The 27,290-nt window shown below is 52.2% G+C and overlaps 4 protein-coding genes and 1 non-coding gene across 6 annotated transcripts; 3 read left to right on the top strand and 2 right to left on the bottom strand.

The window, feature by feature from the left end:
* Nucleotides 1-247: 247 nt before the first annotated feature.
* Nucleotides 248-3,772, top strand: NCU01817 (DIL and Ankyrin domain-containing protein). Its single transcript, XM_951402.2, has 4 exons — nucleotides 248-829; nucleotides 923-1,299; nucleotides 1,369-1,767; nucleotides 1,837-3,772. The coding sequence occupies exons 1-4, from the start codon at nucleotides 628-630 to the stop codon at nucleotides 3,403-3,405; spliced, it is 2,547 nt and encodes an 848-aa protein (XP_956495.1). The 5' UTR covers nucleotides 248-627; the 3' UTR covers nucleotides 3,406-3,772.
* A 3,815-nt stretch (nucleotides 3,773-7,587) lies between these two features.
* On the top strand, nucleotides 7,588-10,737 carry NCU10309 (TBC domain-containing protein). Its single transcript, XM_001728383.2, has 3 exons — nucleotides 7,588-8,260; nucleotides 8,327-9,608; nucleotides 9,728-10,737. The coding sequence occupies exons 1-3, from the start codon at nucleotides 7,704-7,706 to the stop codon at nucleotides 10,217-10,219; spliced, it is 2,331 nt and encodes a 776-aa protein (XP_001728435.2). The 5' UTR covers nucleotides 7,588-7,703; the 3' UTR covers nucleotides 10,220-10,737.
* Nucleotides 10,738-14,900: 4,163 nt separating this feature from the next.
* On the bottom strand, nucleotides 14,901-15,463 carry NCU14135. Its single transcript, XR_897831.1, has 2 exons — nucleotides 15,381-15,463; nucleotides 14,901-15,323 (listed from the first exon to the last, which is right to left on the bottom strand). It is a non-coding gene; the product is annotated as a ncrg63 (non-coding RNA).
* A 2,074-nt stretch (nucleotides 15,464-17,537) lies between these two features.
* NCU01818 (hypothetical protein) lies at nucleotides 17,538-19,733 on the bottom strand (the record flags this gene model as incomplete). The annotated part of the gene is made up of 2 exons (XM_950822.2): nucleotides 17,538-18,800; nucleotides 18,863-19,733. The coding sequence occupies 2 exons, from the start codon at nucleotides 19,731-19,733 to the stop codon at nucleotides 18,289-18,291; spliced, it is 1,383 nt and encodes a 460-aa protein (XP_955915.1). The 3' UTR covers nucleotides 17,538-18,288.
* Nucleotides 19,734-22,995: 3,262 nt separating this feature from the next.
* NCU01819 lies at nucleotides 22,996-27,040 on the top strand. 2 transcript variants are annotated; one of them, XM_011395209.1, is made up of 3 exons: nucleotides 22,996-24,409; nucleotides 24,474-25,002; nucleotides 25,071-27,040. In XM_011395209.1, exons 1-2 carry the CDS (start codon nucleotides 23,702-23,704, stop codon nucleotides 24,477-24,479), a joined length of 714 nt encoding a protein of 237 aa, XP_011393511.1. In that variant the 5' UTR covers nucleotides 22,996-23,701; the 3' UTR covers nucleotides 24,480-25,002; nucleotides 25,071-27,040. The 2 variants fall into 2 exon arrangements, with proteins under 2 accessions (XP_011393511.1, XP_011393512.1); XM_011395210.1 differs by having other exon boundaries at nucleotides 24,474-26,044.
* The last annotated feature ends 250 nt before the right edge of the window (nucleotides 27,041-27,290 follow it).

Below are 27,290 nucleotides of genomic sequence, written 5' to 3'. Positions count from 1 at the left end.
TCATCACATTCCTGTCAAGCTGTCATTCCGGGCTGTTGAACATAACATAATCCAAAAGATGTGACATCGAAGCGGAGGGACTAGACGTGTGTGTACCTACAGGTACAAAAGCACGGACCGCCTTAGAATCGATAACAGCGGTAGTACAGTGGTAACGTCAGTGGGGGGACCTAACTTGAAGCAACCGAGGGCATCAATACGTCCACCGTCTCTGTCCTTCCTGCGTTGACCACCAAGTGCAGTACACTACGAATAGACAAGTCCTGGGTGCCCTGCTTCCGTGGCGCAACTCCACGCAGGCTGTCGCCTGAACTGAACCCCTAACAGGAATTACCTGGTCGAGCTTTATTGTTGTCACTTCCTCTTCTTTTCTTCAGCCAGCTAAAGCAACGTCACCTTCTTTGCATTCCGCCTGCTCTCTCAACTCTACACCGACCAAGTCCTGGCCTGCCGTGAACCCTCATCCTCGGCCGCGGTGCGCTTAATTCAGTCCGACTTCGACCGACATCTTTGGATACAATTTCCTACGCTGACGTTATAGCCTTGCCCGAAGAACAACCCGCCGCTTTGGTTGACCTGCGCTCAGACCCGACACCGCTCGCCGCATGCTACGCTCGACCCGTACCCATGGATAACGGGGGCTTTGATGGCGGCTTCGGTGCCGGCGGCGGAGACGAAGGAGGGTTTGGAAGCGACGGGGGAGGATATGAACCACAGCAGCAGAAGAAACAGCAGTTGCCCCCCGATCTACCGCGCTCCCTCGATGACAGGAGACATGCTCCTAACGAACACATGGTCACAGAGACGGAGATGTATGACGGATGGCAAGGTCGGTTGCCCCTTGTCTACTCGATAGCACCTATCATTCCTCGCTTCATGTCTCGGACTGGCCAGCCCTCGTACTGACTCTCCGTCTCATCAGGACAATCACAGTTCTTGACAACACCCATACCGGCCAAGCCTCTGAGCTTCAGCAACCTGAATCTTGACGACCCCCAGTTCGACGAGGACATCACCAAGGGCGGGGCCAACAGCGAGACTAGATTGATGGAGATGCTGGCTGCACAGGCTGCGCATTCGGCTAGCGCAATATTTGAGGATGAGAATCAGATTGCCAACGACGACAAGATGCCGCAGGACGAGAAGAAGGATGTCCTCCAAAGAGCCTTCATTATGGCTGCAAGCAATGGCAATGTCGAGTCTGTCCGTAAAATCCTAGATGGCCCAGCTAGACAATACGTAGATCTCAATGCGCCAGATGAAGAAGGAACACCGGCCCTGATCTACGCAAGCTGCTTTGTAAGTTGGCTCTGTCCCCATATCAGACCGAATGCATGGGAAGACTTTACTAACAGAACTATGCAACAGGGACACGAGTCCACCGTACAAGTCCTTCTCGACGCCGGAGCTGATGTCGACAAGCAAGACCGCAATCAATGGAGCGCGCTTATGTGGGCTATGACCAATCGACACAAGGGCATTGCAAAGCTACTACTCGACAACGGCGCTTCTCCCGAGAAGAAGACCTCCTCAGGACGAACTGCATTCGACTTTGTTGCCCCGGACAGCGACATGTCTTTCTATCTCCACGACAGCGGTTATAGCATTGGCACGGCTGGTGCCGACGACTTTTATAATCCAGGCTTTTCTCAAGACAAATTCGAGGAAGAGTTGGCCGAAAATGAGATGCGCAGGAGAATGATGATGGAGAGTGCTCGTGATCTGGAAGTTGATCTAGGGAACGTGGGCATGGACGACCAACCCGAGGTTCGCACTCCCCTCCACCAAGGAATTCAAACCCTCTCACACCATATTGCTATGCTGACCATGCGCTAGCCTATTGACGAATTTGAGGAAGAGCAGCAAGAGTTCGACTGGGCGAGGTGTCTCCACGATCAAATGTTTGTCTTCCAGGAGAGCGAGCTGGACAGCATCTTGGACATTGTCATCACCAACATGACCCCGCAACGATCACCATCACAAAAGCCTGTGCCCGCGAACATGATCTTCCTGGGGGCTCGATATGCGCATTACCATGCCAGCCGTGAACTGTTAGCAAAGCTATTGATTACTGCCATGGATAAGATCAACAATGTCGTGGAGAGATACCAGTGGGATATGACTATCCTGGCTTTTTGGGCATCCAACGCGACCCTGTTGCTACATTACCTCAAGAAGGATGCCGGCTTGGTAGAAGCGACCACCGAGTTCCAGGCGCAGCTTTCAGAGCTGATCAACGAGATCTTCATTCTTATTGTCCGGGACGCAGAGAGACGTCTTGACAAGGTGCTGGATGCTGGCATGCTGGACCACGAAACAATCCCCGGCTTCGAAAACATCACCTTCCAGAACGAGTGGACGATTTTCAAGCGCAAGAAGGAGGTGAAGGAACCGCCCATGGAGAAGCGCTTCAGGCCGCCGTCCCCCAAGCAGAGGGCGAAGCCGTCTCCGCGGAACGTGACATCACTACTCTCCTCTACACTATTTGTCCTGGACCTGTATGATGTCCACTCAGTGATTACGGCACAGGTCATCTCACAACTGATATACTGGCTCGGCGCCGAGCTCTTCAACCGCATAATGTCCAGTCGCAAGTACTTGGCGCGCACCAAGGCCATGCAGATCCGCATGAACATTTCGGCCCTGGAGGACTGGGCTCGTACCAACAATCGGCAACCCGAGCACTACGAGGGCGGCGAGATGAAGTCGAGCGGCGAGACCACAATGGAGGCAACGCGCCGCCACCTTGCCCCCGTCATTCAGCTCCTCCAGTGGCTGCAAGTACTTTCGTCGCTGGGCGCCGACGACCTCGAGGCCCTGATCGGTACTCTCCAGCAGCTCAAGGCGCTGAGCCCCCAGCAGCTTATCCACGCCGCGACGCACTACCGCTCCGAGGTTGGCGAAAAGGGCCTTCCCAAGAGTGCCATGAAGTACCTCACGGCCCTGCAGGCCATGCGTAAGGAGCGCAAGCGCGAGTCGCAAATGTCGCAGTTGTCAGTCACATCGTCCATCAAGGAGCGGGTAGGCGATGGCAGTGTCAGCACGCCGGTGACGCCCATCAGCAGGTCCATCAACGGCAGTCCTTGGGCGTCTACCCCAGGCGGCGCCACGTCGTCTTCCGAGGGTCCCGGAGGCGGTGACGGGGAAGGCGACGAAGACGACGAGGACGCGCCGGCCAACTTGCTTCTTGATCCGGCTTTTATGCTGCCCTTTACTCTACCCAGCATGACGGACATGCTGGTCAGCTACGGGGCCGGGTTCGGCGGCGTGAACAGGGAGAGGGAACGAAAGTACATACCGACTATCCCGCCCGAGTTTTTGGATAAGTTTGAGGCGGCGACTAGTGGAGGGAGGAAAGGACCGCCGCTGTTTGGGGAGAAGGATTGGGAGAATGAGGAGGTTTAGATTACGAGGAAGCGGCACGACACACGTGTGTTGCGGGAGAGTAGGGTAGGGTAGCAGCCATTATGAAAGAAGTTTTAATAAGAATATTTTTCTCCATAATGCGGGGTTACAATAGTTGGTTAGTATAGACATGGTAGATGCGTAGCTGCTCGATGGGAGATTGTTCGGGCATTGTGGTTGAGTAGGTAGGCTTAGGTTCTTACTGGCCGGTTTATAAACGGCGAGAGAGAGAGACAGAGAGGTACCTAGCGAAATTGCCTACATGGCGGCGGAATATGTGAAAGCATACTCATCTCGACTGATCGTTGAAGTACCGACGTTGCAAGGGAATACATTGAACAGAAAAGAGTCAGCTAGGGAATAATCCATTAAAGTATTACAATGAGGTCTAGTAGGTAGTGATAAATTGTGTGAGGGGATATAGTGTATGTTAGCAAGTTGGTAGAGTTAGCTGCATTGGGTCCCGTAACGAAGTCGATGGGTGGTGATGGAGACATGGGGGAGGATCAAAGGAGCGAAGCGAGATATGACTACCTTAACTTTATTTATAGAAGAGGGGATACGAGCAGAATATAACCACAATACTAACTTATTTATGGAAGAAGGGGTTACGAGAGAGTATGATTTGAGTTGCTCCCAGGGCATTCGAAGTACAACATAATTTGATTATTATCGACGTTCGGCGTAGTAGTAGATACGTATTAATTACCTTGTGCAACGTATCGTGCATTGACTCGAGAATAGATATTTCATGATCCAGTCTGTTTGAACTTGAGGGTAAGTCTTAGTTGTCATGTGTTAAACTCCCCATTTTAACCATTTTTCAAGCTAAGTTCAGGTCAAACTATGTAGCCCAGGATATCTCTCAGAAAAGGGAACAATGATGATACATAGCGGTCATGTGGGAAACTAGGTAGGCTTGGTGCTGTGCCACTGGTTGCTTGGATCGTTCGTCTTGGCGTCCGTTTGGCTGCAAGCTCTCATGCAAGGGACAGGAGGATGTTGGTTGGTTGACGGGTAGCACGACGAATGGAAAGCTTTATATATAAGATGAGGGGAGGGGATGCAATATGGACGGGATTGGTCTACTCTCACCATGTCGATATCACTCGAGATTCCGTTTCTTGAACTCTGAGACCTTGATAGCTTGACTGCCTGATACACTTAGTAGCTTGGGATGAATGTATTGGAAGTCTGAGACGTTACGGTCGGTAGCCGACGGAAACGGGAGTAGTCGGATGGAAACGGTGATATTTCTTTTTTTTTTCCTCCTTTTCTTTTTTCTTGGCCATGGCCGGAGCCGAAAATGTAGTTTTGACAAAGTGTAGACATTATACATAGTGTGGGGCTACGTAGTGAGACGAACCTGGCTGTTAGTTAGTTACCCGTTTGTCCAACAGATGCCAGAAAGTACCTCCTACTGCCACCACTACCTAGTAAAATAGACGAGCTGTTGCACACTTGTGTATTATGAGTCCATTTATGATCCAAGACCACTTGCTGTGCGGGGCATACCTAGGCAGAAAAGTCGATGCCCTTCCATCACGGGTGTTGGCGGATTACCCCCTGTAGACCGCCTGCCTAACGGTTAAGTACATCATTAGTACACAGATACAGAGATGCCGTGTTGGTCGCCTTGTGTGCCATAGGGATGGGAAAGTTGGGAAGTCAAAGTAGTATTGAGACCCCAGGTGGCACAAAATCCCGAGTCGTATGAAGTTGTGTGACAGTTATCGAATGAATTGGGTAGTTGGATAGATTGCGTTGTCGCCTTTGTATCTTATATCATGTTACTTGTTGGTTGTGATCTGCGACCTGCGGCATAGGGGACCATATAAGTTCACAAGCGCGCAGCCCTCTTCTCCGGCCTTGTCTCACTTGTCCACGGCTTGAGAGATTTCCATGCCACATCGCGATGCCGAAGCTAGCTCTGATCAGGTACTCTGGGCGGGCAACCGTTGGACTTGCTCGGCTTTGTGGTGTGCTTTGAGATGTGGATCGACCCCAGGTGTCTCAGTCGAGATCATTTGTGATCGGAGGGTAGCATTCTCGCCGGCCCGCACCCGCAGTCCTCATTACCTGCAAGGACATGTTCATTCGGTTGGGTAGCGTACTTGGAGCAAGTTGTGTCCACGGCGTTGTGGACGTTGCGGGCGTCTGTCTTTGCCAACTTCAGATTTCGCGCAAGAGTTGGCAAAAAGTGGCGGCGGCGTGAACCCCCACATAGAAGCGCGATGATCGCCATCATGGCTGCATCGGAGGAACACTTTCGCGAGTACTAAAGGCAGGGAGTAAGATGATGTCTAGAAGCTTTTGGGTTGCTGCTCGCACATTGGCTAGATCAAACAAAACCGATGGTGGACTGTAGGCCGAGTCCTTCGTTTCACTTCAGCGGCCTGGAGGGGTACATGTGAGTCCGGTGAGAAAGGGCCGGAAGGAGGATTCGACATGGAAAAGTGGAAGGGAGGGAAGCTTCAGTGCCTTTTCCTCCCACTTGGCGATGCCTATCTTATTGTCTCTCCTTCCTGCCCTGTACCTGGGATGGCTCTCAAAGGAGATGCTATTCCCCATCCACTAACCTTGAACAGCTCCCCTTCGTTCGTCATACCCTCGAATTTCAGGGACTGTAAGTCAGCAATCTTATCCGAGGATTATCGTTAGGTAGTCGTGCTATTATCGATGTCGCCGCGGCCTCGGACACTGCATCATCATAGCCGGACTACAACCTGGACGCCGCCCCCGAATTTATACACGCCGCCTCCTTAATGATATCCTGTTTTCTGCCGTCAGCAACCTTCTTGTTGGTTTCTGCCTCTTCTGTGCAGGAACTCTGAGCCTCGACTGTTCAACGTCAGACACACAAGTGTCACAAGACCGCAGCAAGGTGACACGATACCCGGATCATCAGTACTGCCCACTCCCACCATTTCCACCTTCCCTAGCCACCGCTATAGAGGTAACCATCAGCCGCCCCGTTCTGAAGGCCGCCTCAGGGCGGCAAAGAGCAGCAAACAAGCGGCCATCACGGCATAGTCAACCCTATTCTCGTATAACCCGACCCTCCCATTGCTCCTCGTTCGTCGCGTGCCTCACACATGGCACCGCTGAGGACGGCAAATGTGCGCCACAGGCCAAGTATAAGGTTGAGAAGTCGGCGACTGTCGTCGGTTAGAGACAACCACCCTGATCCGGTGGGCGTCCGTTATGAACAGACAAAACAGGCACAACCTCCCATTCTGCTCCCGCCACTACCTCCTCGCTGCGTCTCGATTCGTCCGCGCGCCTCGACCACTCCCACTGTTGCTGTCCGCCCAGCGATCCCGCCACCGCCGGAAGACCACCCGCTCTTCCGACTAGAGCCTCATCTCCGTCCCAACCCACCGGCCGTCAGCATCGTGGGCGACGTCGAGTCAAAGAGGGATTCGTGCGCACCGACCTTAACGTCTATCACGCTTTGGGGCGATAGCGAGCGCGACAGCAGTTTGCCTGGTTCAAAGAGCATTGAGAAGGCGTTGGATAGCCCCTGCTCAGAATTCGCAACTGACGTCAAAGAAGGTGATGACGACGACGACAAGGGCGTGCACAAGCCGGAAATAGAAACATCAGGGATCGTCGTCGCCGAGCTGTGCATTCCTTTAGCAACCGCAAGAGCTTTGGCGCTATCGCCGGCGCCGGCGCCGTTACGGTCATTGAAGAGAGCGTCAAGATCGATAGCTGGCACGACGACATTCCGCATCCGGGCCACTGTCCGGTCGAAGTCGATGATGGAGACAAGTAGGATCAGAAGGCGGAAAAGGGCCCTGGGATCGCTTGGTTCGGTTGGCGGAGAGGACGACAGGGACCAGGTTGCATTTCCCGAAGCGGATGGATCGTCCAGGGAGTCGACGGGCTCATCTAGCACGTTCCCCCCCGGCAGTGCCCCTTACGCTAGAGCGTCTGCCAGTGCTTCTACCGCAGCCAAAGCCGCCATGCGGGGCGCGCTTGGTTCATCCAAATCACCCAAGACGCTGCTGCAAAGTCCCCCACGCCTGCAGCACGGTAGCGCTGGCTCATCAACCGGCAACTCCTTGGCCGTCACCACCGTCGGCGCTAGCAGGCCGGGCAAGGGGCCACACACCAGCCAGCAGCCCTCCCAGGCTCTTATTGCTTCCACTGGTGCTTCTTCTAGTTCCCCTGCCCCAACCAGTCTTGGAGCTGACAATGTCCACGGCCCCTTCAGTCCAATTAACACGCTCATCTCCCAGGACCGTCTTGCAGTCGACTTTGGCAACTTATCCTTTTCCAGCCGCGGCAGTATCATGTTTGGCGGCCAGGCTCCGGTCGACAACAGCACGCAACGAGACGACGAGCTGGCAGACGCAGCAGCACAGAGGCAGGCAGCACCACAGGGAACCGACGGCCCTACTCCTCCTACACCTACCAGCACGGCGCATGCAGCGGCAGCGGCAGTAGAAGCAGCAACACCAACCACGCCATCACCACCACCACCACCACCACCAGCAGCAGAACCTCCACTAGCAGCAGTAGCAGCACCAGCAGCGCCAGCAGACCTGGACCACCACCATGAGACGGACACTCAAGGAGAAAGGGAGACAGAGACGGCCAGCTCCAAATCATCGCGCCTCAGTGACGCCTCGGGGCTAACACGTCCATCCATCGCCATCAATGAAGACCTGACGTCGCCCTCCGCCCCGCTGCCCAGTATCCGCGTTATGCCCACGGACGTAGAGAGGGAATCACAAAAGGTGAGATCGCTCTATGAATCCAGCGATGGTTGGCTAGATGGCGGGCGGCGCGTCTCGTTCGCTGGCGATCTTCCGCCTCTACCCTCGGAGGTAGACCCATCAGATGTTGTGTACGGCTTTCCTTTGAACCAAGACACAGACCTCACCATGCGCTGCTAACCCGTACCTCTGCTTAGAGACCCTCCCCGATTACATGCTCTGACCTCGAGCGACTGGGCCGCGAGCCACATTGCGCCAACACCGCCCACAGCACCCTGGGTCAGTTCTTCGTCGCTACGGGATGATGCTGCCAGCTATTACCGGCCTGGTGCTAGGAAATGGGGCGAGCACGAGCGCGCCGGCGGGCTAGAAGATTGGGAGAATCTGGATGGAGTTGAAGTTGACCGCTATGGCTTCATCAAGGAGAGGCCAGCAAGGCGAGAATCCAGCTACAGGCCAGAGACGAGTAGGACAGTCAGGCCAGGATCCAGGTCAAGACACTTCTCACCTAGGAGACGAAACGTGTTGACGAAACGGCCCGGCTCGGCTTATTCCTCGTCACCCCTTGGTCAAGGCCTTGTTGGAGGCCCGCCGAGCAGAAAGGTGTCCGCGCGATCCCTACACACGTTTGACTCGGCATATTCAAACGCATCACGAAGATCTACACGATCGTCTTTCCGGTCCATCGCCAATCACCTACCACCCAACCGGGACCGGCGATGGATGGACGAGGCTGGGGATATGCTAGCGTTTCCGGCGGGAGGTTTGACCGATATTCTGGAATACGCGGCGAAGATGACGGGCAAGAAGAGCACCGAAGCCCTAAAGAAGAAAGAGTTGGAACGGTCCGAAAAGTGGAGGAAAATGGCAAAGGTCATTCAGAGATTCCCTTTGGAAGACGGCGGTGAGGGCCAAGCCGGCCGCGAAGGTCAAGGCCAAGGTCAAGGTCAAGGCCAAGGCATGAACTTTGAGTTCGATACGAAGAACCCCAAGCTTATCGAGCGCACTTGGAAAGGAATTCCAGATTGCTGGCGCTCCGCAGCTTGGTTCTCCTTCCTCGCAACAAGTGCAAAGAATGCCAATAGTCCCGAAACTGATGGGGTGCTCATCACAGCGTTTAAGAGGTTGCAGGACATCAGTTCACCCGACGACGTGCAGATTGATCTCGACGTTCCCAGGACGGTCAATGGTCACATCATGTTTCGAAAGCGATACCGCGGGGGCCAGCGTCTACTGTTCCGCGTTCTACACGCCATTTCATTATATTTTCCCGATACCGGCTATGTCCAAGGAATGGCTCCTCTAGCAGCCACGTTGCTATGCTACTACGACGAGGAGAGGTGTTTTATCATGATGGTTCGCCTTTGGAGGTATCGTGGGCTTTCGAGGCTGTATTCGCCAAATTTCGAAGGGCTCCTTTCCACCCTGGACGACTTTGAGAAACATTGGCTTGCGGGAAAGGACGTTGCTTCCAAACTTGTACGTTTCCAAGCTTCAGAACGCTTGCCCCCCCCCCCCTTCCTTTTTTTTTTTTTTTTTTTTTTTTTTTTTTTTTTTTTTTTTGGGTGGCGCTGTGCTAACAAATCATTGTCTTGTAGACTGAATTAGCCATTGATCCGACGGCATATGGGACAAGGTGGTATCTTACACTATTCAACCTGTCAATACCATTTGCTGCTCAGCTCCGTGTCTGGGATATCTTTATGCTCCTGGGAGAATGCCCGCCTGAAGGGGAATTGGGCCCTCAGGTTTCCGCAAGAGACTCCGGAGAGGTGACACCACACTTACAACACGCCGATACTCAGCAAACATCTAAGAGTAGTAAGGAGAAAAGCTTCCTGGCCAAGTTGAGCGAGCGTAGGAGTAAACGACATCTAAACCATACAGCTGCAGAAGTGCCGCGAGGTCTTGATATCCTCCACGCTACGAGTGCTGCGCTGATTCACGCCATGAGGGACGTGTTGCTGGATGCGGATTTCGAAAACGCAATGAAAACACTTACATCGTGGATACCAGTTAAGGATGAGGATCTACTAATGAAGGTAGCACGAACAGAGTGGAGGGCACATCAGAAAAAAAGGGACAGATGAGCGGACAGACGGATGGGATGAGTCGGCCGGGCTTAACGTCCTTCAGATACGAACGAGTTTGGGTTCTAAGTTTTGGATCGGGTACGGGTGCTGTTTGTTTTGGGCAAAGCCGCTGATAAGGTGACGGGCTGGACGGGCATGCAGAGTGATCAGGAGGAGGGTTCTTTGCGCGGTCTCTCTGCCACCTTCACTCGTTTGCCTTTTGCCCTCTGCGTTATTATCTTTCCTTTCCTCTGGCGCTGCTGTTATACCCTTTGTTCAGCTTCAATGTTGCTCTCTTTGCGCTTCCGGATAGATACCCTTCGTGTTCGGTTTTTCGGCTACTCTTTTTTATTTGTTTTTGGATAATGGGATTCGTCTTTCCGGTTTTGGTTGGAACCGACCGCAAGTATATTTTGACTCACTAATCCGGCCCGAGTTCATTGCTTTAGTTTTAGCCTGGATCGAGAACTCTATGGGACTTTCGTTCTTCATTCTCTATCACCTATACGTTTCTCCTAATACCTGTTCCCCACTGCTGCTGCTAGTCTCACATATTGGTTTCCGACGCCATTGTATGTTTTGCTGTTTGATCCCTTGTCACTTGTTTCAACGATGCCTTTACAATTTCGACTTGCGGGATCTGACGACGAGAAGGACGCCAAATGATATGAAACCGGTGACAAGGTGCAACAAGGACTACTCTTCTCGATTTAGCTACCCTGAATACGTACTGGTTTGTCTAGTCTTCTTCGGTGGTCACTTGCAACGGTAACAGGGATTACACTGTTTTATGTGCATTTCCCAAACCCGACAGCACGGCGCTGTAAAATTTACCCTCAACGACCTAATGGTCTTTGACATGGAACCAATTCCTACCATAGATGCCTGAAATCGACAGCTAGCATGCGGGGCTAAGTATGCCTGTCCCATCGTAGCACATCCCATCGTAGCACATGATCTATTTGGACATTCGTAGACGAAATCACTGAACTAAAACAAACGTCCTGTCATTTACAGGCTTCTTGATGCCCATATCAATCTGCCAACAACAACACACCATCTTCTTTCTACACCCTTCTTCCCCTTTCTGTGTTGACTTCCGCTGGAGGTACACAAAGGAGAGGAGGGGGCTTGGGAGGCCAGGCAGTGTTTAAGAATTCAAGTTACCTAGTAGTGTTTGTGACAATACTAGATGAGGGCCTTTCTCGTGAATATCTCCTAGACACTTACTGCATCAGTTACCACGGTAGTGATAGACAACGTCCTCGAAAAGTCTCCAAGTTTCGAAGTCGGCAGCGGTATCCGTCACAGTAATCATGACACCCGCTTCTTCAACCGCAAGCATGTTCTGTTCCACGAAGCCAGCTCATAGACGCTGGTGGCAATAGCGCCCCTTAATCGACCAGCATTGACTACTCACCACATACTACCCTCTTCCCTCACTCTCCTTCACCGTCACTACGGGCCCGTTCATTTCACCCCATCCACCACCGATTACCTCGTCAACTCCGCATACGATTCCTTCGCTTGTGACTGCCATGAAAAGCGCTGGGCTTGTATAAGGAGAGGGAGGAGTAGGGAAGAACGGAAGAGAAAACCATCCATCTGAGTAACAGCAACAAAATATTGCACCTAGAATGGACAAAATCATCGGGATGAGTAATTGATGGGATAGTGTTGATTTGTTTAACGGTGTTGACGACGAGGTGTATGGATGCCTCAAAAAAAATAGGAAAAAATAAAAAAAAAAAAAATGAAAAAAAATACCAAGAAGAAGCAGAGAGAAAGGGGGGAAGGGAGGGAAACAAAGGGTTAAGACCAGGGCTGAGGAGGGAGCAGGCCGTGGTGAAAAGAGACAGCAGGATAAAGGCGGAGGCAAAGGCGGATGGATGCAGGGAGGGGTTTGGCTACTTCCATCACCTTTTGTCTCTGTGACCGTCATCACTCAGCAGCAGACACAAGGCCTATCATCTCACACCAACACCACCAGAGTCACTCGGAAAAAAAAAAAAAACCCTGTACAAGGACAACCCGGACGAGATTGGGTCCGGAGTTCGTCTTCTACATTCTCCTCCTCCTGACCTTCCTCTCAGTTGTCATCATTGCCAGCTACAGCAACGGCAAGGGCTCTATCTCTGGATTCTTGCTGTCTTCATCCACGCGAGAGCTTGGCTCTTAAACCCCCTCTCGCCTACTATATGAGGAGTGTGAGTTCATCTATCATTACAGGTAGACAGATGGCTGCGACGATACCGTCTGAATTTCCGTTGACCGGTATGAATGCCTGATAGTTAGAGAGCACAACCACAGCCCAGTGGTTGTAGTAACCGAAACTTGAACCCTTATTTCAGCTACTTCTATCTGTGTCTTCGGGGATTTGGGGTCACCAGCTTGGGTGATGCTCGCCTACCTAGAGGTATGTAGGTTGTGAAGCTCATATTTTCCATGCTGTTTTTGCTGCGATACATTGACGCAAGATGCAAAACAACGACGGTATCCAGTTATGCTAAGCTACATAGGTATTGACGAAGAAATAACTTTGTTCCACATAATCATTTTATTCTTACATTTTCTCCTTTTGCTGAGGGAGTGTATGTTTTAACACAAATCAATGACTATACAACACAACAACGGTATATGTGTCCTAATAAGACAGAGACTGCACCTAAACTGCACTTCTTCAATCGGCAGATAGGAAATAAGGGCTGGTGGTAAGCTAATCAGCAAGGAGCTAATACGTTTCTGTAGTTTTGCTTCCATTCGCGTAGAGAGAAGGGAAAACAACCGGTGTCTTGTACGCGTTCCTCAAAGATCACAGTTGTTACCTCGAGGCAAACGTGCCGCCCCGTTTCCGCGGTCGCGCGCAGGAGCGCGGATATCTCAACGAGACGGACGAGAAAGCAATACTGCTCGTTAAGGAAGATAATCTCGCTTCCGCGGTTTGGTGGCACACATGAGAGCCCAAATCCAGACTCAAAAGCTTGTTTACCCATTAAATATCCTCCACATGCCCAACAGAGCTCAGCTGGGTGAATTTGCAATTTTTCCATTTGGACATAAACATCAAGCGAGCCGCAAGGCAAGGCAGCCTCGCAAGTACTAGCGAGGTATGGCCATACTCCGACGGTAGATGGTAAGAGACCGGTGTACGTTTTGTTGAGTTGCCCTGAACGTGGACTTGAACAGCTGTTTCTTCCTGTCGATGAGCCTCAACCCGACTTGTAACTGGAGATACCTTGATGTGAACCTGCGCACATGTTTACCCGCTCATAATTAATTGAAAAAGACTTGGATATGTCCATGAACAAGCTACAATCAGTGAAACTGGCCGTGATCATGACGGCCGCAGTCAAACTCTTCCCTGATCCGAGAAAAAGACCGATCGGACTCGCATCCATGCTAAGCAAAGTAGATGGCTGACACCCGTGACAATTTTCCCTAATAAACTCCTGTGCTCTTAGGTTGCGTTTGTTCTCGTACGGTTGCCGTATAAACCGCCTCATACGGCCATTTCTGTACAATAACCGTACAAAATAGCGATCATAGACAAGCGGCAACGGATGGAAAGCGGGAAGCGGAAGACGAGGAATGGCTGGAGATTGGGCCTAGCCTTCTTCGCCTTGCAGTCGTGCAATATGGGCCGTTAGGGCATACATTCCTCGCGCCCAAATTACGCTACATGATGCTCCTAACCTGGGAGATCGACTTTTAGGTACAGTAGCTGGCTCCTCTGTCTGAGACTGGGTATTGGAACCCAGACACGATTTGGGTTATCTTTCCATTCCACTTCGTCGTCTGGCTCTCGGACCTTGTAGGTGGCTCAACTGCATCATGTCATACCTGTCACGCCCACGCTACCACTGTAGACATGGAAGACGACGGCGACATGTGATACCCGAACAGCCTGAGGTTTGAGGTTAAACCGGGCTGTCTGTCCCTGTTTGTCATTGGTGAAGTGACACATTGCTCCGGGATCAAGATCCGGTTCCCGCAATCCCGGGCTCGGAGCCGAAAGAGAGAGGGGGGAGACAATTCCCTTCTGGAAATAAGCCGTCCGTGTAAGACTTGCCGCGTGTCGTCTTCAGCCGCTTGCCAGGTCCAGATTTGTCTTGGTCCGCCGCGGGTTCACAGATCAGATCAGTATCACAGGTCACAACATTCCCGGCCCCAGGGGAGAGGGGGCAGCACCAACACGAGACGTCACGGTAACTCTACAGATTTTGTACCAAGTAGAGTAGGTAGGGTTCAAGAATGGAACATTGGGTTCTGTGTAACAACGTGTACCAGAAGTTGTTGTCTTTGTGGTGGTGAACGCCAGACCTAGGGTTGCTGCAGTTACTGTCGGTGTCGTCTGTCCCAAATCTACAAAGTCTGGTACCGTCGTGACGAAGTGCCTCGAAGAAAGCAGTAGAGGTAAAATGGAAGGTGGTATTGATCCACTGAAATGATGTGTTTCAAGTCAATATAATATTGGGTGGGAACGGTGAAGGATAAAGAACAAAGGGGGAAAGACAGGAGGATGTCGTTCTGTTCGTTCGATGAAGAAGTCTTCTCCACCCCTTGGACCATCCTGGATCTCAATTGCTCTCTTCTCTGGGGCCCCGGTCTTCGGTTACGCCAAACCATTTTGGGCTTCGTGCCAAAGCTCACGCTGAGTGACAGGGATCTCGACTCACCAAGTGCAGCCCTACAATTAAGCAACGTCATAAGTCTGTACATAGTATGTAGTGTATACTGATAAGAGCCACTGTGCTCCCTTCCTTCATCCCGTCCACTATTACTGTCACTGTCACTGTCACTGTCACTGTCACGAACTCTTGTCAGTCGGTTTCCTATGTCTGTCACCGTACCCGGACCCGGACTTGCCCCAACGCGGCGTCGACCAATGTACCATAATCATAACCATGCTTCCGCTCATACCGTCCGGCTATACCTGAACTTCTTGCTCACTATTGGATTTTGAGACGAATGACTAAAAGTTCGGGCCGGGTGCGGATACATATGACGGAATACATAACTTCCACTTTGCAGGGTTCTGTTCCCGATTACATATCTGCTTGGAGGTACTGGTGACACTCCTGTTGAAAAAGAGCTAGCAAGGAGTGTCAGAGGTGCCGAATGGCTGTCAAGGGGTGTTAGACAAGGTCTGACAGGGCTGTCAAACAGGGGTAAAACTAACGACTTTGTTGTGTTATGTAATCAAATGTCTGGCCGAACCCGTAACACCAAGGTTGATCGTTACTGCCATTATATGCATATGGCTGATCGTTATATGTACGGTCACCAGTACGTAGTCTTCACAGGCTTGGTGCCATGACTTTGTAAAAACAGAAAGAGGGGAGGGGGGGGGGGCGGGGTACGGTGATTCTTCCCGATTGATCCTTCGCTGAACAGATACCTTATCCTTACGACGTATTGACCGAACCGAATCGAAATCGAACCGGACAACTTAAGAGAGCGAGCGCCCCGTGGCTCTGGCGCATATGCGCGCCTACTGGACTCTGGTCGAGGTCTGAGTATATTGCGGTGTCTCGGGGTGTATGATTGTGAGCTTCCCGTTGAAACTCTCTTTTCTTGTGCCATTCAGTGTGACGCTCCTGCAGCTAGCGTGCAGCGAATGAGAAATTGCCCGACATCCACTTCGAGAAGCTCAAGGATACCACCATGACGCTTTGAGCTTTTCAGCTTCCACCTTAAGTTCCAAGGGGTGGTACACTGTACGTCTAGACTGTACGGTACGGTGCCCCCGCCTCTTGAAACTTCGTTGGGATGCCTGCAATTATCATGGAACTGGATGAAGGCTATGAGGTGTTTCTTACCTTTCCTGTACCAAGACCCCAACGAATGCGTTATTACGGTCGATGCTTGGCCTGTCTCCTTTCGCTCGAGTCTTTTCCGTCGCCTTAGTTCGCCTAACCCAATGTTTGTCGGCAATGATTGATGTACGAAGTGTCAAGGGCTCGCGCGCGTTTGCGTGAGGTGTGTACATATGTGCTTGGCAGGAAACACAAAAAATAGGCTCCTCCCACCTAGAAATGAGAAAAGAAAAGAGCAGGAAAAAAAAAGAAAAAATAAGCCGTTGAAGGATCGACTGGCCGTCGACGGAGCCATCGTTCGACAATTACTACACCAACAATGCAACCCAGGGAACCTGCCAGCATTAACGTTTATTCGAGAACTTGGTATCCCTCACTCGAGAGACCTGGTTTGGGAAATGCTTGCGACCCTCGAGATGTGCAACAAGTCCGGTCGGAGAATAAAAAAAAAAAGTTAGCGTTGTGCATGGAGTATGACATGTATGGGGAAACGCGACATCCTAGAGGATATATATAACCTGTTGTACATACTGACAAGTTTTCATCCCGTAGGTATGTAGTAGTCCTGTTCCTTGCGATTGGGGGCATCACGGTACGAACCTTTTAGTTCCCAGTTACCTAGCTGTGTTCCCCCCCGTCTCGTTCCCTACCAAGCCCGCCAACTGGTACCGCTGCCGTGACGGATTAGGGAAGTCCCGGGAAACCCATTACCGGCAATCTATCAGTGCCGGGGACGCTATCCCATCTGCACGTGCGAAATAAAGGGCCTAGAGGCCATAAGCAACGTGTAGTCGGTTTCATAACTTCGGAGCTATGTCCCTATCCTTCCCCGATGCTTCCTCTATTCGGCCTCGTGACTCCATCTCAACGGGAATTGCAGGACCGTCCAGTGTGGAGAAACCTAACATGGCTGTGGTGTACCTTGGTTGCAACGGGACCCCCTGTTTAGTGAGCCTTGGACACCCTTGACGATACCCTGGGCTGGCATTCTGGGCGGCCGCCAGAAAGCAAAAAGAAGATGATGAGATCCTAGCTCCAAGCCGAGGGAACCTCAACTGTTGTCTTCCAACATCTCGGTCCAGCGAATTTTCTTCCTCCCAGTTTCAGTCCCGTCATCCCGCCCACCAATCCCCCCCTCAATGATGCCACCTTCGAGTTCGCTTGTGTGTGCTTGCTTCTCTTTCCTTTTCCAAATCGGCCTTCATATCACCAACTTTGAACTTTTCCGTATGCCTCGTACTTCCTGAATCCTAACATCTGGCCTCGATCACACGAGTGCGGCGGTGCTATGATATGACAAGCGAAATCAACATGTCAGCGCACTAGCACCACCATGGCAATGTGCCTATCCCTCAGTCCCTCTCATCTCCGCGCTTTTGCTCTTTGACTTCATGACTTGCATGCACTTGCAGGCGAAGCTGTTGTGCCGCGGTACCCTATCATGTGTCCAACCTTCGCTTGATGGGGCAAGTAAACAATCGTGGGTCCTATGCGACTGGGGGACGAACTGAAAACTTAATCGGTAGGTAATCATCATCATTGTATGTACGTATATTCTGGATGCTCTTGGCCGACCATAACCATCTGGTCTCTTTGTTCCACTCCCATTTGCACCCATCTAAGGACGCAAGCACACCAAAGGAGGAGCCGCAAGTTCCAAATCCTCCATGCCAGTCCCGTCCATTCATATTCCCTTGCTTTCTCCCTGAAAGCGTCCTGTTTTTTACTATCATTTTCTTTGTGAAAGCGTATGAAGAATGAAGACCTAGAAAAATGCCAGATAACATAGTATACATCGAAAGAAAAGGTAGATAAAACACAAATAAACACAAATCAAAAAAGTAATACAAGTTCAGAAGGTGCATCCGAAGAGAAGGAGAAAAGAACTACCCAGAGTGGGACGCAAAGGGAAAGCTTCCGACTCAGCTCTTCCCCTGCCCTCGAGTTATAAATCGAATTGAACAAAAACCAGCGTTGACGCCCTGACCAAAAATGCTGTGGGAAAACGAGTTTGTCAAACAGAAGCGAAAGTTATGATGCGAGGCCGTCGGAGTCCAGGCCACAGGGGGGGCATAGCAGCCTTTTCCCAATCGAGGCACGGCTTGATCCCAATCCTAGCTTGTCCGTTCCGTGGGGTTCGGATATCGCAAGGGTACACGTTCGCCAAGACGCCCTGCTCGATGACTGGTCGTTGTTGGGACAGCCCTTCGATTGTCACCGCAGCATCTTGGCCCCGGGACTTGGAGGCTGAAACACGGAAGAGATTAAGGTTCAGTCGTTATCTCTGTCTCGCGTGGCCGACGATCCACCGACTGCACCACCGCGCACTTTCTCCTCGGAGGATCGGCCTCCTCCTGAGAACTGCCCTGGCCGAGGTGATTGTGGATGATCCGACAACAGTGACGAAACCGAGTGCGCGCTACGTGTTACTGTCGGAGCTGTCTGTTGGCCCTGCGAGGACTGCGTATGCCCCTGTCCGTGTTGGTGTTGATGGTGTTGTAAATGCTGTTGGTGCTGGTGCTGAGTAGCTATAGACTCGCTGCTGTTTGTGGGTGCATCCTGTGACGATGGCGCATAACCGTCTCCACGCCCTCGAACAGCCCCGCGGTATGACCCTATGTCACTCCGCTGGCGAGCATGACCTGTCTTGCGCCCGGCTGGCGGATTCGACAACGGAGCACCACTATGTGAGAAAGTCGGGGACCGATACCGCTGTGAGCTGCTCGGCGGCGGTACTGCCGTCTGCGGGCCCGTAGCTTTCCTCTTCCTCGGCGACTCGCCTACTGTATGGGCGCACCGGTTAGTCTGCCAGTGTTTCGAGAGCGAGACTTGGGCTGGGACAAACCTGAAGGTGTTGCAGGCTGGTCAACCCCGCCCCGCCCTCCTGCCTGACTCGTCGGTGGTGTCCAATGATGAAAGAGTATCGAGGGTGATTGCTGAGGCTCTTGCTGCTGCTGGGATTGGACAACGGCCGGATGAGCGGCTGCTGAACTTCCATGACCCCCAGAAATGCTGGTGTTGAGGTTGGGAAGATTGGCCATTCCTCCATGGAGGCGGCCTGCCATAGGCCCAGGAACACTTTGCCCTCTCGGACGAGTCTGTGGTGAGCCAGGATAGCCAGATATGTACCCGCCATGTCCCTGGGCAGAGCCTGGAGTGGAGGGAACCCCTCCCGAGCCCGGATAGTGCGCGTAGCTGTGGGGTTGAGATTCTCGCCTCTGATGTTGGGGTGAGATAGGCCCCGGCGGTAACAAAGCCTGTGGATGGGACTGGTGAGACTGCGAGTAGATATACTGCTGTGCCCAGTCCAAGGCAGCCTGCGAAAGGGCTCCCCCGCTCATCCCCGCAAAGACCACTGGTACCATGGCCGGCGGAACTCCCCCTTGAAGTGACTCTCTCAACATGTTGAATTCGGTTTTACGCTGTTCCAGGCGGAAGCTTTCCTGCCGTGTTCTCTCCTCTTCCTGCTTCCGCTTCTCTTCCTCAGCCTTGGCCATGAGCCATACTCGCATCGACTCCTCGTTCCCATGTTGCCATGACGGCGGTGCTGGAATCTGTCCCAAGGACTGACTTTGCGATGGTGTAGGTGGCGGGTGAGCGTGTCCTAACAAGCTGGGGACGGGTGGCGGAGGTTGTTGAACGAGTCCCGGACCAGAAGGCGGCGGAACGGGGTTCAAGGCCGCCGGCAGGGGCAAGCCACGGTGAGGCGCAGACATGGATTGACTGGATCGGTTGCCGCTATGTGTGATGGCTGGAAAGGTCGTGTGACCAAAGTCTTGGTATATCAAGGGGGGGGAAGGCCGTGATGTGCTCGGTGGGGTTGGTAGGTCATGGACGGACCTGTAGCCGTACTGAGCTGACTTGTTGATGGTAAGCATCCTCATATAAGCTGAAGGAGGGTGAGGGTGAGAACAGTGGATGGAAAAGGTAAACGCGGTGGGGGAGGAAGGAGGTTGATATTGCGTGGAGTGGAGGCTCCAGTGCACCCAGATCCGAGCTGGTAAAGGGGCAGACTAGTTCATACAAACAGGAAGAAGACGAGATGAGAAAGCAGGATGAGGAGAACAGGGGAGGGATGGAAAGAAGTGGAAATAACCTTTTGGAGTGGAATGGGAAGCTGGAGGGGGCGGCCAGCCCAGTATTCTAATAGTACTAGTGTACGTAGCTAATGACGAAGGGCTCTTTCGGCGAGGGGTGTGTGTGATGATGAGACGTTGAAGTGACAGCCAACCCTCATCTGGCCATTGGATCGCGCCCCCCAAAAATATAGTCGTGCTCGGAGGGAAGAAAATGGGTAGCTAGGATCGACTGCAAGCTGTGCAGGTAAAAAGACAAAGTATAGACAGCATTCAAGCCGGCAGAGAAGCTAGTCGGACTCGTAATAGTGACCAGAAAGTGGCGGGGGTCCCCTAGTTCCTGTCTCTTCACTGCCCCGTCTGCAGACTGGATCCGATTTTCTTTTGCTCAGTCTTCTAACCCTCGGTGGATAACAATGCCTGTTCGTTCCAACTTTCGAAGCTATGGACAGACAGGGGCGCCTGTAAATGGGAGCAGATGCCGGATGAGATGTGCACTCGGGTGTTTGGAATTCTCGAGTTCCCTTGAGTTGAGATGAGCCGAGGGTCTGGAAGGAACTTGGGGCGACAAATTACGGTTTGGGAAAGTAGCCGCGCACAAAACAAGAATGTGGAGAACACGGCGAGCCCTGTGTTATTTCTTTTCGAGGCAGCGTGTGTCAGAAAAGATTGCCGCAAGGGTGTAATCGTGGAGATGGAGCCAGTGCCTAGCTGGTGAAAGACGGATGTAGCCCGGCCACGCGGGAATTGGCAAGGGAACAACGAACGATAAGAAGGTAAAGAGGTATCTAACGAAAGGCTAGTGCAGCGAGTGGATATCGGACAAAAAAGACGAGAAAAAGAAGAACAGGGTAGAGAAATCATCTCCTTGAACGGAGGGAACCGTGGGCCATCCAGGATACATGTAACCACGCCCTTCCGGTCAGTATACCTAGTAGTATCTGGAAGGTTGAAGCTGGGAGAACAAGCAGGAACAAGTAACGCGGACAGTGAGAAAGACGAGACCCTTCCTTTTTGATATACTTGACCACTGAGAGCTGGTTGGAATGCCACTCGGCTCATCCACGCCACCAACCTGAAGGTTTGGCGCGTGTGAGGATCGAGGCAAGGATAAGGCTGTGAGTTCACTATGGCCGTGGTTGTGATGATGGAATTTTTGCGGGCTCGTACCTATGTAGACGTGACTCCCTCTACTGTTTTTGGTTATACCGTGTTAGTGAGACGTCCTTTCTCCTCATTACGGGGCTTTGTAGTGGCTTCTGAGCCGTGTGAAAAACTAGAGCTACCTAGTTAGTGTAAGGACCGAGAGCTCCCAAAACGAAGCTGCCCAAACTTCCGTTGCGTCCCCGAAGAACGGACCCCTACCGACAAGCTGGCCCACGCGACTGGGGGTCCAAGCTTGGTGGATGCAGGGTGTGGTCCGTAAGGGCACAGCAAATGGGATACCTCCAAATACCTACTCCAGGGAGGGGGGTTCGAAGAGAGTGGTGACTGTAGTGTATCATTTACAAGCTGGAGCCAAAATGAGCATCCTGGACCGAAAAGATACCGGATACGGTATCCCTCCACCTCGCAACGGGCCAACTTGATGCATTTTCGCGGGCCGTTGAATCAGAAATTGGTACCTCTGGATCTGGAGCTTCCGAAAGCAGTGGCTTGTCCGGGTTGTTAACCTATCATGAACTCACGAACAATCCCGCTTGTAGAGCATCGTTCATGGTCTTAGTTTGCTCCATCCCGCTCGGGGATGCCTTCGATGGTGGAATTGGGCGCAAGTACATAGTAGGTAGATACAATGCCATGTGGCATTCTCGAGCCGCGTATGGCGTTTGACGTTGCCGGGCAATACCATCAGAACCCTGCTCTTATAGAACCGCAGGTGGTCCATAATTGCCAGAAAGGTCCGTATCATGACCGCAGCTGTGAGCTGGTTAACCGCGAAAGGAGGGAGGACGTTTTAAGAATGCGGGTACCACATGGCTAACGGCTAATAGGAGGCGCTTTGGCTGGAGCTAATATGGAAGTTGAGGGCACTCATGTCGTGACTCGGGCGCATACCGGCTTGGGACGTGATGGACGTGGGAAGAATACATGGATGGCGTCGATGTCGTTGGTACACTAAGTAAGTAGAAAGGTTCCTTGCCTGGCGGGTGGGAAACAGTCGTCGTAATGCTCAACTCTCGTTAGACGCTAAAAAGGGTCGCAGCCGATCTCGTCGCGCCTGCAGCCGCGTGTGGTGTTTGAGACTTGGGGTCCATGAGGAAAGTGCGACGTCCTTGAATGGTGCAGCGGCCAGCTGCAATGAACAAGCTACAAATCGGATGCCCGTGCGGGGTTCGTTTTGATATTCGCGCGGCATTGGTTTTTGTCAGAAGACAAAACTGAAGCTTGGTTCGATTCCACTTCAGCGGCTACCTCGCTTCAGTTACTCGCGTAGCTGGGAGATGTTCTCATGATGCGACTCACCCCTTCCAAGAGAGCGTCAGGTCACGGGTCCGAAACAGCATGTAGAGGATCCTGAGCCAAGACAGATAGGTTCGGTTGTATCAAGATATCGACACATGGGCTAGCTTATTGAAGGTCTGGACGCTTTAGTCTTGCGGAAGAGCACGCCGCGAGGATACACCGGCAATTGCACTATAGCGCGTACAACTTAAGACATGGAGTTGGTCAAGTTGGGGACGATTGAGGTTCGGGATGTGTACACTTGGTAACGATGCAGTGGTTTGTTTATGTTGCAATGTTCCTTTGTTCTTATGAGACTTATGAGAGGAGATCCGTTGATAATTTGCGGCGCTGAATCGGAGCTAAGAGTGCCAGGGCATGTGCCGACGGACCGCCAGACGCCAAGCCAAGAGCACCGAACGAAAACTGGAGAGGAAAGTCATGGCTCGAGCTGTGAGCCGGGGAGCCTCACATCACAACGAAGTGCCCCTCGGAAATCATCTCTCCGCAAACACACCACCGCTGTGAGAACCGACGTCAAGACTGAACTGAACACCTCGCTTTAATTTTCCTCTTGCGTCGGTTGAGTCGAAGACCCAAGCCGCTGAAACGGAAAGTGCAACTGCGGGAACAAGTCCGAGCGGTCTCGGACTGCCCCCTCTCCGCCTGCCCCATCTAAGCGGCTGTCGAAACATGGAACGAACTTGAAGCTCTGCTCGACCTGGGAAGTCGCAACAGTCGCTTCACAGCGGAATGAGGTTGGAAGATGCCACTGCCACTGCCACTGCCACTGCCACTGCCACTGCCACTGCCACCTGACCGACATCGATTGCATTCCGAGTCGCTGTCTGGTGGTGGTGATGATGATGATGATGATGATGATGATGGAAGGTGTAACCCAGCCGGTCTCACTACACTCACCTCCAGAGTACCTGCTTACACTACTTCGCTGCGGGCTCACGAGGAAGGAGAGACCTGCCCCGATGTGCGAGTCGGTCACTTCAGGAAGTTGGGATTGCGGCGACAAGTGGAGCTGCCCTGGGACTTGAAGAGGGCAGCCGAAGGCTCATGCAGTCTTCGGGCATGATCCAATGACGGAGGATTCAGTCGTGCTTTCGGTTGTGCTGCCCTAAAAGCAGACAAGCTTCACGGGTCCCGGGCCCATGTCGTCAACTGGAGCACAAGGAAGACTCGGACAAGAAAGAGATACAGTGGCCGCGGTGAAACAGAGACACAAGCACGACAGCAACCCCAAGGTCGGAGCTTCCACTTCAACAATGAACGTCCACCTGAAGCTTCCGCAGCAACTCGAAATCCCAAGCCCCAGGCCCCATGCCAGGCAGGCATCATATCGGTGCTTCTTACTGCCCTTTGTGCTTCGTCAAGTTGTGTTCCCAGCCATCCAGGCTTACCACTGCAGACACTCCGACGTTATCTTCTCCCGACTAACCTTAACCTCATCAATTGTCTCGGGCAACCGTATTTCATCTATCTCGCTCTCCCGACCACGTTCGCAACGAGACAGTGTTCATCAAATGGCCAAGCCACACTCTGCCAGTGTCGGGATTTGTCAACTTCCGTCATGCATGGAATCATCTTTTCCTTTTCGCCGCCGCAACGAGCCATCTTCCGCCAGCACTGGCATGATACGTGCCTCCATCATCGGATGCCCACGAGCCAGGAGCGGCCAGGAGCCACCCCGAATTATCTGTTCGCACTCGCCTTCCATCTCTAGCCGAAACCCAATGTGCCTCCGCGGACTGGACCGACGGGTAATTGTATCCTGCAAGGAATGCGTCTTCACTCCCAAGAGCTTGCCTATATTCCCATGTCCTTCGCTCCCTAGACATGGCGGTATTGGCTTTTCAATTGTATGTTGATCCCTCATCCTGATTGGTGTCGTTTGCCGGCACATACTGACAGGTCGGCATGTAGCATTAGGGCGACTTTCCATAATTTGAGACTTTTGTTGCCATAAGAGAGAGAAGCCTGCGATCCTAGACGCAAAAAGATGCTCACAGACATTCTTCGTTCGCGGCGAAACACAGACAGACAGACAGACAGACAGACATCCACCGGCGGTATGTCAGCTCAACCACGTTTTCTTCGCCGGGTCTGTAATGCGTATATGCAATGTAACTGCCATATGGACGGCCACGCGCGCAATACCTGCGAAGAAGAAAAACAGTACAACGCAGGTTCCTGCGCAGGAACTAACGCTGCATCGGAATGTCTGATTGATCTTATCGCCAAAGTCCGGACAGCGACCTTTAATCGTACGCATTGCTCAGGATGAGACGTATCTGGTCTTCCTGAGGAACAACGAACAACGTTTTGATTCCTGCTTACGAGTTCACAAAGTCGACCAAGAAACGATCAGCTTACGAGATCGTAAACAATATCCGTGCATACAGCAGTACCCAACCAGCCAGGATCGGTGATTTGCCCGCCTTCGGGCCTTTTGGTACGACTGTTGACTACTCTGCCTCTTGGGAAATCCGGAATACTAACAGCGGGCAACATGAACGATAGAGCCCAGACTCTGGACATAGTGGGATTTGCCCCGTCATGTATAATAGACCCGCAAGTCAGCCACAACAAGCACGCTTTTGGTCAAGAGCCGTATTATAGCCAGCTGAGTCGAAGAGAAAGCCCTGGTATCTACCCGCAATGAATACGCTTGGGTCTCACATGTTCGAACCCGAGTCAACAATGGGCCGACGCCTACTGGCGGCCATCGTGGGAACTCAATTGTGGACGCCTCCTCATGCCGATGTGGCGCCTGCATGGCAAGTGAAAGGTCCTTGTTTGGGTGTTTGAGCCCGATTCTTTTTGAGACCAAGACAATCTGAAACTACGCAACTTCCTATCTCGTCCCGCCGTTGCAAAGCAAGCTCATTCCAGCCAATGCAGCTCTGTGCGATTGCTCCAACCATGTGGTCTCCATGGTCCTTGGAAGATCGCAAGCATGCCTTCGCAAAGGAGACAGGCAAGACAACTCTGTGCGGGGAACCTCTTTCAGGGAGTTCATCGCCTGTGTCCTTTCCGGAAACTTAAGGAGGTGCGACGATCCTAGTGTCAGTCAGCTTCTTGCTAGCGTATTGCCTGGTCGGTAACCTCATCTACCTTGGTCTGGACTCCCGAGGAACCATATTAATCACTCCGACCGGCATCACGGTATGGAAGCAAAGACACGCGAGCCGTATCAGGTTGGATGTCCACGACGGGTTTCCGGCATTGGGGCATGACAGCACGGGTATCAAAGCAATTTAAGAACCGATTGGACTAGAGCTTTCATTTGGTGGCGGAAGCACGAGAGTGGCGTGGCTTTGCCATCTTGAGAATGCCTTCGAAAGCCAGCCACCCCTGGATTCTTATCCTATGATTACGAAGAACCATGCCCCTCCGGGGTACGCCACGAATGGTTACTTTTCATGTCAACCGTTTCATTGGGTCCTTGATAGCTAAGCTTGCGTGTGCAGGCTCAAACACGCGTGAAGATTGGGTTTATGGCAGCAGCTGCAGGAAATGCATGTTCAAATCTTCTAATTATTTCCACCACCCTCTTGCCAGCAAAAGAACATCAAAATGGGAGGCAGGGGCTGCTAAAAAGGGTAGGATGTGCTCAACGAAGCTTTTTTGGCACTGCAGGACGTATCGACGATGTCTTATCCAGCAAGCAAGCCCCACCTCCCCCGGGAGCGGCAGATATTCCTTCGTATGCAAGCCGCTTTTGGCATGTTTCCAACCAAAGGAATGCATTTGCTGCTATGATCAGGCGACGATGTCGATTCCGTGAGGCTCACGGGGGTTGCCAGACATGTGGTTAAAGCTTTATCACCGCGGTGTCTAGGGCACCTGGGTTTCCTTACCTTGGACACGCGTATTCTACTGTGGCTCATGGCCTTAAACACTGATGGAGGTCAAAGAGTGGATTCAGTGAATACTGTGCTCACCATGATGTAACTTGGCTCTGATTAACCGTTCGATTGGCCACAATGCTCGCAGATGGCATGCTCACGCTTGTTCACTTCTGAGCCCACACTTTCGCTTTTTCTTTCTTCTTTTCTTCGCAGAGTGTCATTAAATCTGCCAAGCAAGAAGAAGAGACAAGACCGATCGGACGTCCGATGATGTGTGGGGGATTGTTTGTGGTACAACTTGAACCCACTGAAACAAGGAAGTGGACGATTACCGCCGGCTTGGGCACAGGCTAAGCGGGAGAGGGATGCGGTCGTGGGCTCTCGAAGACAGTAAGTACAATGTATGCTACATACCGAGATTGGAACATATCTCGTGTTGTGGTTGTCGTGGTAGCAATCAGCACGGTTGCTTGCTGGAGGCACGCAGAAGGTCAAGCCACCGAGGCTGTTTTGCAGCAAGACGCACAAATTACTCATTGTATATTAGCCATTTCCTTCACCGACATCGCACTTTGATGAGGTTTGCTTGCGGTAGACAGGAACGCGGGAAGCATCTGCATCCCGTTATCGAACGACAAAAAAGATAACCAACCGGCTAATAGCCCCCTTGTTTGGAGAGGAGTCGCTCAAAAGGTTACGAGGCCGTTTTGAACTTGGCTAACACCAACAGACATATACCCAACGCCACAGAACTGGATCTGGTCTCGACCTCTGCATGCCCTGGGACCCTCTATGCTACGGGGAAAGAGCAAGCGGTAGAATGAATGGGTGGTGGTGGTGGAATATGGTATGGATCTACGAGGCACAGGAGGGCGCGAGACGCCGGGTC

This window comes from Neurospora crassa, linkage group II (genome assembly GCF_000182925.2).
Source record: "Neurospora crassa OR74A linkage group II, whole genome shotgun sequence".
Lineage (NCBI taxonomy): Eukaryota > Fungi > Ascomycota > Sordariomycetes > Sordariales > Sordariaceae > Neurospora > Neurospora crassa.
The sequence above is the reverse complement of the archived record's forward strand: the minus strand, read 5'-3'. Positions and strand labels throughout refer to the sequence as shown.

Coding starts and splice junctions, on each gene's coding strand:
- NCU01819 (XM_011395209.1), top strand. CDS start 23,702: ATGTCGTCAACTGGAGCACAAGGAAGACTCGGACAAGAAAGAGATACA.
- NCU01817 (XM_951402.2), top strand. CDS start 628: ATGGATAACGGGGGCTTTGATGGCGGCTTCGGTGCCGGCGGCGGAGAC. Junction 830..922: donor GATGTATGACGGATGGCAAG/GTCGGTTGCCCC, acceptor CCGTCTCATCAG/GACAATCACAGTTCTTGACA. Junction 1,300..1,368: donor TGATCTACGCAAGCTGCTTT/GTAAGTTGGCTC, acceptor ACTATGCAACAG/GGACACGAGTCCACCGTACA.
- NCU10309 (XM_001728383.2), top strand. CDS start 7,704: ATGTTTGGCGGCCAGGCTCCGGTCGACAACAGCACGCAACGAGACGAC. Junction 8,261..8,326: donor GTAGACCCATCAGATGTTGT/GTACGGCTTTCC, acceptor ACCTCTGCTTAG/AGACCCTCCCCGATTACATG. Junction 9,609..9,727: donor AGGACGTTGCTTCCAAACTT/GTACGTTTCCAA, acceptor ATTGTCTTGTAG/ACTGAATTAGCCATTGATCC.